At 40.2% G+C, this 13,074-nt stretch overlaps 1 protein-coding gene across 9 annotated transcripts in view; it reads left to right on the plus strand.

Annotated features, from left to right (window-relative positions):
• The window catches only part of RFX4 (regulatory factor X4), an 85,542-nt gene extending 72,676 nt beyond the window's left edge, over positions 1-12,866 (plus strand). For 5 of the 9 annotated variants that reach the window (XM_034402911.3, XM_034402916.3, XM_034402912.3 and 2 more), the window contains 5 exons: positions 1,052-1,171; positions 2,776-2,937; positions 5,629-5,791; positions 6,129-6,267; positions 12,533-12,866. In XM_034402911.3, the coding sequence (XP_034258802.1) occupies positions 1,052-1,171; positions 2,776-2,937; positions 5,629-5,791; positions 6,129-6,267; positions 12,533-12,805 (857 nt within the window). In that variant the 3' untranslated portion in view covers positions 12,806-12,866. The remainder of the gene's footprint in view (positions 1-1,051; positions 1,172-2,775; positions 2,938-5,628; positions 5,792-6,128; positions 6,268-12,532) is intronic. The other 4 variants (XM_087873810.1, XM_087873806.1, XM_087873811.1 and 1 more) reach the window with 2 other exon arrangements.
• The last annotated feature ends 208 nt before the right edge of the window (positions 12,867-13,074 follow it).

The following is a 13,074-nucleotide window of genomic DNA, read 5'->3' on the forward strand; positions in this document are numbered from 1 at the left end:
AAGGAGAAGTTACAGAGCAACAAGAAAAATCCAGGTAGGCTTGACTGAAAGGCAATCCTACTAGAATATTGTCCTCAAGCACATCCAAGTTTTGATCGAGTAAGTCAGATTGGCTGTTTTTTGCATTTGTTTCAAATCTTTGGGAGCTGATATATAACAGAAGGTCCAGATTATCAAATTATCAAATCAGATTGAAAAATACAGGCATTAACTCTGCCTGAATTTGATAATTATTATAAAGGTCATTCTAGACATGGCAATTTTCTAGTCCCCCAGGGAAGGGTGCTCTATTTCTTCTGACGCAATCTTCCATAATCTGGTGCCTTGCATATCTGATAAATTTCAACTGCTGATTAGAAAGGCCGAATCCAGTATATCTGGAAGCAGGCCTTTATAATTAATACCTGAGTTAAAAACCAAATGCCATCCATCGTCCATCCTGCATGTAGAGCCAGGATGGCCATTCTGCTGAGAGAGCCTGTGTGATATCAGAGCTAAGTGTTGTACTAATACCATGAAGATGCATCAGCTGTCAAAATCCCCTCATGTTCTGACCTAGGTTCCCTTAACAAGCAGGCGGCAAGAATTGATCCCGGCAAAACCTCTTTTATTTACACAACTGTGAATTATGTTCATTCACAATCAGCAAGGTTTGTCCAAACAGTTTTTCAAAGGAATATTTCTCAACACACCTTATCTCGTTTGGCAAGCTGCCATGTAACTTGTTTCCAAGGGTGGAAGGCTGAGTCAACCTTGCAGAAAACTGCAGAGAACAGCCATCAGAAGTCAAAACTAACTCAAAGACACAGCATTTTTGCCTATCAAACAACTGATTGGCAGGCAGGAGCAGTGCAACTCTACACCCATGGAGTTGTGTCTTTGGTAGCACCTCTCGTATTGCCTGCAACCAGAGCTGATCATTCCCTTGGGTAACATAGTTTCTTTCTTTCCCCTGGGGCTCACAATTAAGTGAGTAATAGCAGGACTGTAAACACCAATGAGTTTTATGCAAATGGCATTCACTTTTTTCCTCACATTATTTTGTCACCAGGATCTTTTCACCTTATTCACCTGATGTTTGATGACTATGTGTTGTACTTGTTAGAATCACTCCACTGCCAGGAGAGAGCCAATGAACTGATGAGGGCGATGAAAGGTGGCACTGGAATAGGTAAGGTTACATCAAGGTCTTGAAGTTACATCAATCCACCCCAAATGGTCCTATGTTTATCTCTGTTTGTTATTGTTAGAATAGTAGGGGAAAAAATCTACCAATAGAACATCTGCTTTTGTGTGTGTGGTACAAATGACAAAAATTGATTAGGCCTGACTGTTCTCACACATTATAACAAGTCTTTTGACTGGCATTGACTTATTGTTTTTATACAATTCCCCATTATTTGGATTTCTGTACCCTGGGTTATGGGTTAATGCTCAATGGTTATGAAGATGCTTTGCAGAGAAAAAACTACTACATCTTTGTTAGAAACTGGGGAGCTGGGCTAGAAGCACCAGTGGACATTATGGGATAGATGAAAGTTTTATCAATCGAAAAGCTATATACTGTATGAGCTTTCCCTTTAGCATGCATCTTGTTTAAATCAGGGCAAAGGAAACACTCGAGTTTGCAGGCTTGAAGCCTTAGAAACTATTAAACTTATTTCACAGAAAGTTCAGAAAGTTTTGATTCCCAAGTAGAAGAGTGTGGCACCTTCCCTATGTAATCTCTGAAGAGCAGGAAGGGCTCCCATTTCGCATCTGCAGCCTTGTTTCAGGTCTGGATTAACCATTCAGCAAAATAAGCATTTAGGGCACCAAGGGAGAGGGGGCACCACAGAGATTTTTTCCCTCCCTCACTATCATCTTTAATTCTTTTACTGCCACACTTGATTTTCAATAAATTTTTATATTTGCATTTTTTTCCCTTTTGCGAAAGACATTAAAGGCTAATATGCTGATGCAAGGAGAAAGACTTATCTACAGTGGCCACCAAACTTTTCTAGAAACTGCTTTATACAAAGTTCTCTCTCCCACTTTAGCAAAATAGCAACAAGCCCTTTCCTGAAGATCAGAAAGGCACATTAAAATTGCAGCTGCTTCCAAATTACTCTCAAAAGTAGCTGCTATTCTGCAGTAGCATTCCCACCAGTTTTCTCCAATCTGATGCACTGCAATTGTGTTACATTTAAATTCCTGTTACATCTAGACAGTTTGGCAAGTTAACTTCAGCTGTCTGAACCTCGACTCCTCATTCTAGATATTCTCAATGCACATGGACTGGTTCCATTATATTATTTACTTTTTTTTTAATGCACTCCGCTAAATTAAGTTAATTCATTTGATTTAGGTTTATTTATTTTATTTACATGTTGTTAATAAATATCATCAGTAATTAATATTCATTCATTAGCTATTTATTTATTTATGTCCTATCTTTAGTATTTTTACAAATAACTCAAGATAGCAAACATACCTAATACTCCTTTCTCCTCCTTTTCCTCCCCTCCCATAGCAACAGTTCTGTGAGGTGGGTTGGGCTGAGAGAGTGTGTGTGACTGGCTCACCAGAAAAGCTTCTCTTGAGGCATGACAGATATTTGTACTAAAGTGCCTTGAGATAAAGTAAAGTCTGCTTTAGTAGCTTGCAATATTCATTTACAATTTTATTGATGAGGTGCTGCATCCTAAGGGGAAAAAAAAGAATGAATAGAGAAAGAAGAATGCTGGGATATAATTCTCATGTTTATATTTTCTATTCCTTTTCTCCTGGCTGCAGTTGAAGTACGAGAAGAGATCATAGTGGCAGAACCTGTCCCATCGAGTCCCTCCCCTGTTGCTTTCTCTCCAGCGAAATCTGCCACCTCAGTGGATGTTCCATCCGTTCCCTCTCCTATAACCAGTCAGTCCCCAGAGTATGCTGGCTTAGCAACCACGACAGGTTGGTAAAGCTAAGAAGAACTGCTTGTTTATAAACCTTTGAAAGGATAATGTTGACCTAAAACTGTGAGGGAGAAAGGAGGGAGAAGTTTTCATTACACCCCAAATTTATACAGAATGAGAAATAGAAATAGAATTCTTTAAGAAGACTATCCAATCATCAGTGAATTATTAGGCATAGGGCTGCAAAATTTATCTTTATTTTGAAGACCACATCAAATAAATCCTTTGAATAAAATTGGAGGCAGATCAGGGGTGGGATTTGCTGACTGGGTTATTAACGAAATTTAGATTCTGCTCAGTTCTAAGCAACTCTGTGTGGCTTACGTTGTCTATGGAGATTCTCAGTCATCTGGGTCATGGATGTCCCCGAGGTGCTTTTTCAAGAGGCAACTGGACTTTCTGGTTTTTCCTTGAAGAAGTTTTTCTTCTCATCCAAGAAATGAAATGTCTTCAAAGAAAAAACCAGAAAGTCCAGTTGCCTCTTGAAAAAGCACTTTTGTGACACTGATTCTATCCAATCTGATCAGATGGGCAAAAACCATGGAAGACAGCACTGTCCCTCAAATAACCAGACCCTGTGCCAGGAAGGGCTTTAAGTTTATTAGATTTCTATACCGCCCTTCTCCTAAAGGACTCAGGGCGGTGTACAGCCATATTAAAACACATAGATTTATAAAATTTAAAACCAAATTAAAATCTATATATAAAATTGGCCCGCAAATTTAAAACACACATACACCCATAATAAAATTCATATTAGGCCAGTCCGGCTTGCCGGAACAGGAGGGTCTTAAGGGCGCGGCAAAAAGTATGCAGGTCGGGGCTAAGACGGAGCTCTAGGGGCAGCTCATTCCTTTATAGGTCATAACCACATTAAATTGCATTCAGAAGCTAACTGGCAACCAGTGCTGCTCTCAGAATAGTGTTATCACATAAACACAGCAAGGCATGCCCAAAACATGCTATGTTGCTACATTCTGGACCAGCTACATCAACTGAATGGTCTTCAAGGATAGTCCCATGTAAAGCACAGCACTGTGATCTATCTGCGAGGGGATTAGGTATGGGTGATCATTTGGAGAGCCTCCTGATCAAGAAATGGGTACAACTGGCAAGGGCTTTCTTGGCTACAGTGGCCACCTATTCTTATTGAGGTAAAATGACCCCCAAGATTGTGCATCAGTCGTCCAGGACTAAAGAGCAAAAATTCTGGGGGAAACAAAAATCCATAGCCACTCAGGCTAGGATTGAGTGTGAGTTTGTTTCTCCCCATTCAGATTCACACAGCCTCCAGACACCAGAACAGGACATTGACAGTGTCATTTGGCTGACCCTAGATGAGATTACAGTTGAGTGTAATCTGCATATTGATGATCATTGAATTCTGAACCAGTTGATGGTTGGCCCCAGAGGTTTCATGTAAATGTTAAACCAGGAGAGAAGAATGTATCAAGCCCTGAGGCACCTCATAAGTGAGGGCCAAGGGTGTGACCTCTCCCACCACTACCACTATTATTATTAACTGGACTAGCAACTATCAAAGGAGGAAAAACATTGCCACATAGTGCCTCACACTCTTACTCCTGCAACCTGTTCAAAGGATACCATGGTCAAAAGGCTGCTGAGAGATCAAGAAACACACAGATGAACATACCCCTAACATCCCAGCTTTGAATTCTTGCAGCCCAAGTACCATAACCCAACTCTTAAAGAATATACTGATGTTTTTGCATGGACTCATAATTACCTAATATCTGGACCCTCACAAAAGATAGGAAAACTGGACTTAACACATGAAGAGAAAGATTCGTGATTTTAATGAATATGAGTGACCCAACCTGCTTTTCGTATAGTGCTACTCTTCCATCCAGTTTTTACAAAAGAATTATTTCCAAGAATCTTAAACCAAATGTATTTCTGAGATAATCACAGAAAAAAAGACATTTGGAATGGAAGGAAATAAGATGGAAACAAATTCCCATCACTGGTATTCTGTTGCTCTAGCCCCATCCCCATCCTTGGTCATTTTGGTTAGTCTTTTCTACAGATTTTCCAGTCTACAATATCCTTTTTATTTATTATTTATTAAATTTATTGGCTGCCCATCTTACCTCAGGGTAAGATGCAATTTCTGAGTTGCAGCAATCAGAATTTCCTTCCATGAGGTAATGAAAATGGCCTTAGAGAAAAAGTAAATACCACATGCAAATGCCTACAATAAAGTCCTGATTACCACTTTTACTAAAGAAAAAGGTTTGGAAAGACTGTTTGGAATGAGTATATTAATTAATTATATATTAATGTGAGGAAGGTGGGAAGGTAAATACTTCTAGCCCTTGCCATTTTTCTACTCCTGTGCTACCATGCCTATTCAGTCATCTTCTGGGAACAATTTGCAAGTGTAAACCTCTCTGGAATCTGAGACAAATAGTTAGGAGACAAAACTAACTATTGCAAGGCAGAGGTACATTTGCAATCATCTCTTCCTCAGTCTGACCCCAGTTGCACTCTTAATACTGAATCATTTAAAGCAAGTGTGTCCAACCCTGACAATTTAAGACCTCCTCCTTCTCCTCTCCTCCTCCTCCTCCTCCTTGAATCTACAAGATCTACAGAGCATCCTTGCATTTGATTTTAGTGAAGATTATAAAGTATTTCGAAGCTAACTGACTCTTTCTGCTTTACGTAGGGGCCATGCAGTCCTATACATGGTCTCTCACGTACACTGTAACTACAGCTGCTGGATCACCTGCTGAAAACTCTCAACCACTGCCTTGCATGAGAAGTCCTCACGTTCCTCATTCATCTGTGACACACAGGATACCTGTTTATCATCACAGAGAAGAGCATGGGTAGGTTAATACTTTTTTTTTTGCAGCCCCTTTGAACTATTTTTTTATTTATATCCCACCATTATTTTTTTTTCAAATAGTTCAAGGCGGTATCTCCAAAACCCCTTCCTCCTCCTATTTTCCACACAACAACCTTGTAAGGTGGGTTGGGATGAGAGTGAGTGACTGGCCTAAAGTCATCCAGCTGGCTTTCATGGTTAAAGTGGGACCTGAACTCACAATATCTGGTTTTGTAGCCTTGTACCACTAGACCAAGATAGCTTCTCCAATTAGCCTCAATTTGGGGAAGGGATTATTGTATGAAATACAGTTCCAAGATTCCTCTGTGTTTTTCCAGGTACACAGGAAGTTACAACTATGGTACTTACGGAAACCAGCACTCCCACCCGATGCAGAGCCAGTATCCATCTTTACCACACGACAGCACTATTTCTGCACCCCTCCATTACTCAGCTTATCACAGAAACTCTTCACAGGTCAGTGTCCAGCCCTCCACATCAATCTCCTAGCTCATTACATTAAATCAGTGGCCCCCCCACCTTTTTGGGCACCAGGGACCAGTTCCATGGAGAGAGGTTTTTCTGCGGACCGGAAGGGGTGTGGTTTCGTGGGCTGCCTGCATCCCGCAGAATGGGCTTCACTTGTTTTCATGGCCCAGTTTCTGGCATGCTGCAGACCAATGCTGGTTCATGGACCAGGCATTGGGACTCCTGGTTTAAATGAAACATCCATCACAGGGCAACCACAAGAAGTGATTTCAAAAAAACCAGCGGCCACAAGATCAAACTCTGCCCCTTTTCACATGTGCCCACTCAGTGTTTGATTATTCATTTGCTTTTAAGTTTGTTAGTTGGTAAGAAAATTGACAAAGTTCTGACAAATGCAGGCTATATTCTTGTAATATATATGAACAGTAAACAATTAAACTTCTAAAGAGAAACTTCCAAGGGCCTCTAGGTTTGGTGTGCCTATTTTATTCTCCACAGTAGTTTACTGCTTTTGAGTAGAATAAAATAATAGGTGTGAACAAAACATGATTTTCTTTTCTTTTAATGGATCATGGATGGGAAAATTCTCAGGTTCAGAGCACTTGCATCCTTCACCTTGTTGAAATTATTTGTATCCCATGTGCTGGTCATGTTTCCTTGGGGACAAAATGTGCAACTTGAAACAAAGCATCTCTGAGGCTTTATACTAATATTCAAGCGACATTAACCCTAAAATTGTCTTCGCTGGTTTCCCTTTGGGCAAACCTATTTCACCCAGTGGATTTACCACAGACCTGCCTCCACGATTGAATTAGGAGCCTTGTAAAAATTTAACAGAAAAAAACCTTTCTTGGCTTGATGATGAGCAATACTTCACCTGTTATTTTCAGCCTGAAAAGCACAGAAAAAGATCAAGTGCCAAGCATAACACACAGGGAGGAAAAGATATAAGGAAGTTGACTAAATAACCCATGTGCATTCAAGATGCACATAGGTTATTGTCTTGGCGTCCAGAGTTCATTTAAAGCTATGCTGAAATTCATTTGGTTTCAGCTTAGACTATTGCATGAACCCAGCTGTAATGATTTATAAACCATGAGTTGTGACACAGGTGGTCAGCCTATGGTTCCAAGATTACATTCAGCTCTTAAAATCTTTTATGTGGTCCCTTCTAGTACAATTATAAAAATTGACAACATTTTATTTATGTATTTAAAACATTGATATGTCCACCTATCTTATAACCAACTCTGAGCAGTTCCCAATCAAAAGTTAAAACAGAATAAAATCCATAATAAAATCATAAAACTAAGCAAAACACTAAAAACAAAAACCTGGTGCCAAGCCAAACTTCTGATATGCAGTCATCTCATTTTATTCTAGTGCTGGGAGAAAAAGCCAGGTCTTCAAAGCTTTAGAGAAGTCTGGGAGGGTAGAGGCCTGCTGAGCTTCAGAAGGGTTGTTCCATAGAGTACTGACTTACTCACATCTCCTGCTCAAAGAGTAGGTGGCAGCCATAGCTAGAGGGTCTTTGCACAGATTCATCTAGTGTACCAATTGTACCCTTTTCTGGATGGGGAACAGTGGTGGGTTGCTACTGGTTTGGTCCGGATCTTGCGAACCGGTAGTAACGGCGGCGGGAGGCTCCGCCCACCCACCCAGATGTCATCACAGATGCTCTGTGTGTGCTTTGCAAACCAGTAGCAAAGATAAGTGGAATCCACCCCCGATGGGGAAGCCTTGATTCTTGTGACTCTTGCCTTGGTCACCTCCTATTTGGATTACTGCAAAGTGCTCTAAATGAGCTGCATTTAAAGACCACTAGCAAACTTCAATTGGTCTAGGATGCAGCAGTGTGCAAAGTAATGGGGAGGGAGAAGCTAGGTTTGCCCTTGTAACACCTCTGTTGCAAAGGCTGCTCTGGCTTCCAGGTGCAATTCAAGGTGCTGATCATCACCTTTAAGCATTTTGAATATGATCACCTATTCCTAAAACCATCTTTCAGGTCAGATAGGATAGGCGTGCCCTTTCCCCTAAATATTGCCATCTGATGACAGCTAGAAGTGTGCCTTTTTTGTCACGGTTTCATACCTTCAAGAGGTAGAAAAACACATAAAAATTCTTTATTTAGGTTAACACTGTTAAAACAAATAAATAAAAAACACTTTTCTTCAGACTAAAACACCCTTTTACCTGCCCACTTTGACCTTTGTTCTTCCATAAGTAGTTACGTTTTCTACCTCCAGTAGAAAAAGTTCCCTCTTGTATGGAGCTAGTCCAAGTCTCAATACAATATTTATACTGAGGGGTGGGCCAATCCCAGTGGGATGAAACAGTCCCTTAAGTAGCCTGGACTCATGCCACAAAGGGCTTTAAATGTGATTACCAATTCCTTGAATTGCACTCGGAAGCAGACCAGCACCCAGTGTGGCTCATGAAGTAGTGATGTTACACGAGCCATTCTTGAGACCCCAAGAACTACCTGCGCCTTCACACTCTGCACCAGCTATAGCTTCTGAATGCTCTTCAAGGGTAGCCCCGCATAGAGCACAATTCAGTAGTCCAGCTGTGAGGTGACTAGGGCCTGAATGACTAAGTGCAAGGATTCCTGATGCAGGAAAGGCCACAACTTCCGCACAACCTGCAGTTGCACAAAGAGGCTCTCCTTCCTAGCTGCGACTGCCACCTGCTTTTCGAGCAGGAGTCACAAATCCAGGAAAACCCCCAATTTGCGGACTGGATCCATCTGGGGTAGTGTGACCACATCCAGAATTAAAGATGACAAAGTCCTGGATCTCGGGGCTCCATGCACCTAGGCTCCCACAGCCTCCAGGCACCGAGAGAGGACAGTAACAGGACAGTAGAGGAATGTATCCTGAGTTAGAGTAGGATTTTTTAATTTGTTAATCCCACTTATTATTATTATTATTATTATTATTATTATTATTATTATTATTACTACTACTACTAGTAGTAGTAGTAGTACAGCAAATGTATCTAATATTCCTTCCTCTGGCTATTTTCTCCACAACAATTCTGTGAGATGAATTGGGCTGAGAGTGAATGAACCAAAGTCATCCAGTCAATTTTCATGCCCGAGGCAGGACTAGAACTCACAATCTTCTGCTTCCTAGCCTGCTGCCTTAACCACTAGACCAATATGGCTGTCTTTTGAAATAACCAATAAATTTGGTTTAAGTCTGAATTTCAATAATCCCATGATATTGTACATTAAGTGAAAGATGGAGAAGCATTTGACATGGAAAACAAGGATTGTAATATTATATATATAAAACCATCAATTTTAAAAAAATCTGTATCATGCCTTGATTTTACAACTTACATTCCATACCTAATGGACATTTTTAAAAGACCAGTGAAATATATTACAACTATGTAAGGCTAAATATTTTAAAGCAATAGTTTTGCTTTATATCAGATTTTCTAAAATATGAACAAAACTCTTAAGAGTTTTGTTAAAGAGTTGCATTCATAAGGAAAATATTTTTGCTTTGAAGAGAGACACCTTTCATTCTGCATAATCAACCAGAAAGCTGAAGGATAAGAAGAAAGATATTATTCTTCAGCCTGATCTTCAAGAACCCAATCTTGGTTGGGTGGAGGAGAACTTAAAATAGATTTTCTAAAATAATAACGGGAAAGAACTAGAGCTCATTTCAAATATGGGGGAGAAAGGGCCTTAACAATAATCAGCTTAAAGTCACCCCAACTTAAAGGGGCCAGTGTTTCTTGTCAAGGTTCAACAGCATAGGGATGGCAAGTGAGTTGACCCAGAAAATGGTAATTTCCTGTCAAGAGCTCTCCAACAAATGTCGCCTTTATACTACGCAAAGATCAGTAGGCCCCAGTGTTTTGAGATCAGCGTGCTTAAGCACTCTTCATTAAACCGGATGCGGAGTGTGAAAGGTGATTCAGGCTTCTTGGGCAAGCATCCGCGCAGATGGTGAAGCCTTGGACACTCCAACAAGGCTGAATAGATGCTTCACTGGTGGAGTTAATAGGCAGGCAGGGTCCAAGGCGGATTTTAAAAATATTGTTTCTCAATAGTCTCTTCACTGGAAGGGGAAAAAAAGTCCCTGACTCATTTGCAATTAGCTGACCTACCCGTACAAATCTTTCCATGCTGGGGCTTCAGCCATCACAGATTTTATTGTAATAAATACTACATATTTGCAATGCCATATTATTTTCCAGAAATTATTCTTTCTTATATTCATGACACATTCATAAACGCAGCTGCATCAACAGCGGGGGGAGTGACAGAGTTGGCTATACAGAGAAATAACTCACTGTGTCCCTGTTCCCCTTGTTTTTACAGTTGTTTATTAGCCCTTTCTTTTTCCTGGGCTTGCTTGCCTCAGAATGTTAATAAAATGAGGAATCTATGGCCATTTTTAAGGAGACTCTTTTCTTTTGTCAATCTGCATTGCCAATGAGAAGAAAGAGGTTTATCCGACCACGTTTCAGTACTGGCAACTATATCATATTTGCCTTCATGTACTAATACTTCAAGTTTACCCTGTTTTCTCCCTAAACTTTGAGGGTTTATAAACACTTGAGTCCTTTATGGGTCTTTGGTGTGTTTCTTATATCTCCTACTTTGTAATTGGGATTTCCATCCTTTCCATCACGCTCTACTTCATTGTGTTTTTCTTTTTTTATTTCTTCTTTCTCTTTACTGCCTACTTCCCTTCTTATGTGATTGATTATTTAGTGGTTTTTACTTGGCATTAGGTTCTAAAGGTCATGAAAATTGGCCCTCCTCCCCCCTCAATTTTAATTTAAAGCTCTTTTGATAAGATGAGCCAGTCATTTTCCAAATATATTATTTTCAGTTCTTGTGAGGTGCAGTCCATCCCTTGCCAGTAGCCCTTCACGTAGCTCAGGGGTGTCAAACTGGATTTCTTTGAGGGCCGGATCAGCATTGTAGTTCTCTGCGGGCCAGCGGGTGTTTGTGTGTGTATGTGTGGAAGTGTGGGGGGGGGGGAGACGGGAAGGACACCTCCTGCATCACTTTGCCGGCCAAAACGGGCCCCCCGTGCAGGCTGTTTTTGGCCGGGAGAGTCCTGCAGCTGGCTGTGGAGACCGAAAACGGTGGCCTGTTTTGGCTGGCAGAGACACCGCAGGCTGATCCTTTGATATTTCCAGGCTGGCCCCGCGGGCCAGATTTAAGCACTGGGTAATGCAGACCATGGTCTAGGAAACCATGGTCTTGCCCCAGTATTATGCATTGTGTCATGCCTCAGTGAACGATACAAGAAATTATTTATTTATTTATATTGAGAAGTTTATATACATTAAAAGCCAAATCTAAAGAAAAAATAGAAAAGAAAGAAAAGAAGAAAAGGGGGCTGTAAAAAAAAAACAAAGTCATGAAATATGACTTCTGTCCTCTTCAACAAACACAATCTTATAATCCTCCCTCCTATATGTCATTCAAATTCCTTCAAGCCCTCACTTTTTCCGCGGATTTTTTGAATCCTCAACCCATGAATTATAATATCATTTTTTCTTCTTTCAGCAAAAAAAATCCATATAAGGTTTCCATCTAGAAATGACTCATCAAATATTTATATATCTGATTGAAAATGTTTTTTTTAAAAAAAACTAGACCTTTTTCTGTTTCCAAATAAAGAATATGGTTTTCAAGTGAGGAGATACAGGTTTCAGGTAGGCCTGAAATCTGGAACAAAAAGGGTCTGGAGTAAAGGTGGAAACTGAATGAAAAAACTTCTTTCACATCAAGGCTTATTCCCATACAATAGAATTTACAGCTTCCTCCAACTTGCTTGATTTTTCACCTTACTTTAGTTACACGATCAGGAACTTTTCACTTAGGAATTCATTAAAACATTCAATGTAACTAGGTGTACCTAAATGTTTGCATACAATTGTACAATATGTGATAATTCATGATACAATGAGATAAATTTTTATTTTGTATTAATTGCAATAGCAAACCTTTATTATTTATCTTGTGCTTGCTGATTTGATTATTATATTATTATTGTATACTGGGTTAAAATTCCTAGACCCACTTTGCTTTCCCTTGCACAATCACAGATTTTTGTAATTCTATTATTTCCCACCTTAAAGAGTTATGGAGACAGCTCTGTCAGAATTTGCATTTTATTTATTTCTTTTCTGGGGGGCGGGGGGAGGGGGCAGGGCAGAGGAATCTGAACTGTAATTGCATGACAAATGTTTTGACAATATACTTTCGTGTTTTTAGTACCCTTTCAATAGCCCGTCTTCACGGATGGAGCCATGCTTGATGAGCAGCACCCCAAGATTACATCCATCTCCAGTTACACCTCGCTGGCCAGAGGTGCCCTCGGCAAACCCTTGTTATACAAGTCCACCAATGCATTCCACAAGATATGGAAATTCCAGTGACATGTACACACCGTTAACCACACGGAGAAATTCTGAATATGAGCACATGCAACACTTTCCTGGCTTTGCCTACATCAATGGGGAAGCAACCACAGGATGGGCAAAATAAACACAACTGGTAATAATATCAATCCTACATATTTAATTAAAAAAAAACACAGACAAAAAAAGTCTATGCCTGTTAGTAGAGTAACGGAAGTCTTATGTGGACATTGGTAATGACTATGAAGACGGGAAATCTCCTGGGCACATGACTATAAGCATGGCATGCTCTACTGCTCTAGGCCAGTGCAATGGTTCCTCCAAGCAAGCAAGGTTTTAGTGCTGCTATTAGCATTCTGTAGGCCAAGGTGTGTGTTTCATTTTGTGTCTTTCTTC

This window comes from Pantherophis guttatus, chromosome 7 (genome assembly GCF_059756535.1).
Source record: "Pantherophis guttatus breed Tessera chromosome 7, ASM5975653v1, whole genome shotgun sequence".
Lineage (NCBI taxonomy): Eukaryota > Metazoa > Chordata > Lepidosauria > Squamata > Colubridae > Pantherophis > Pantherophis guttatus.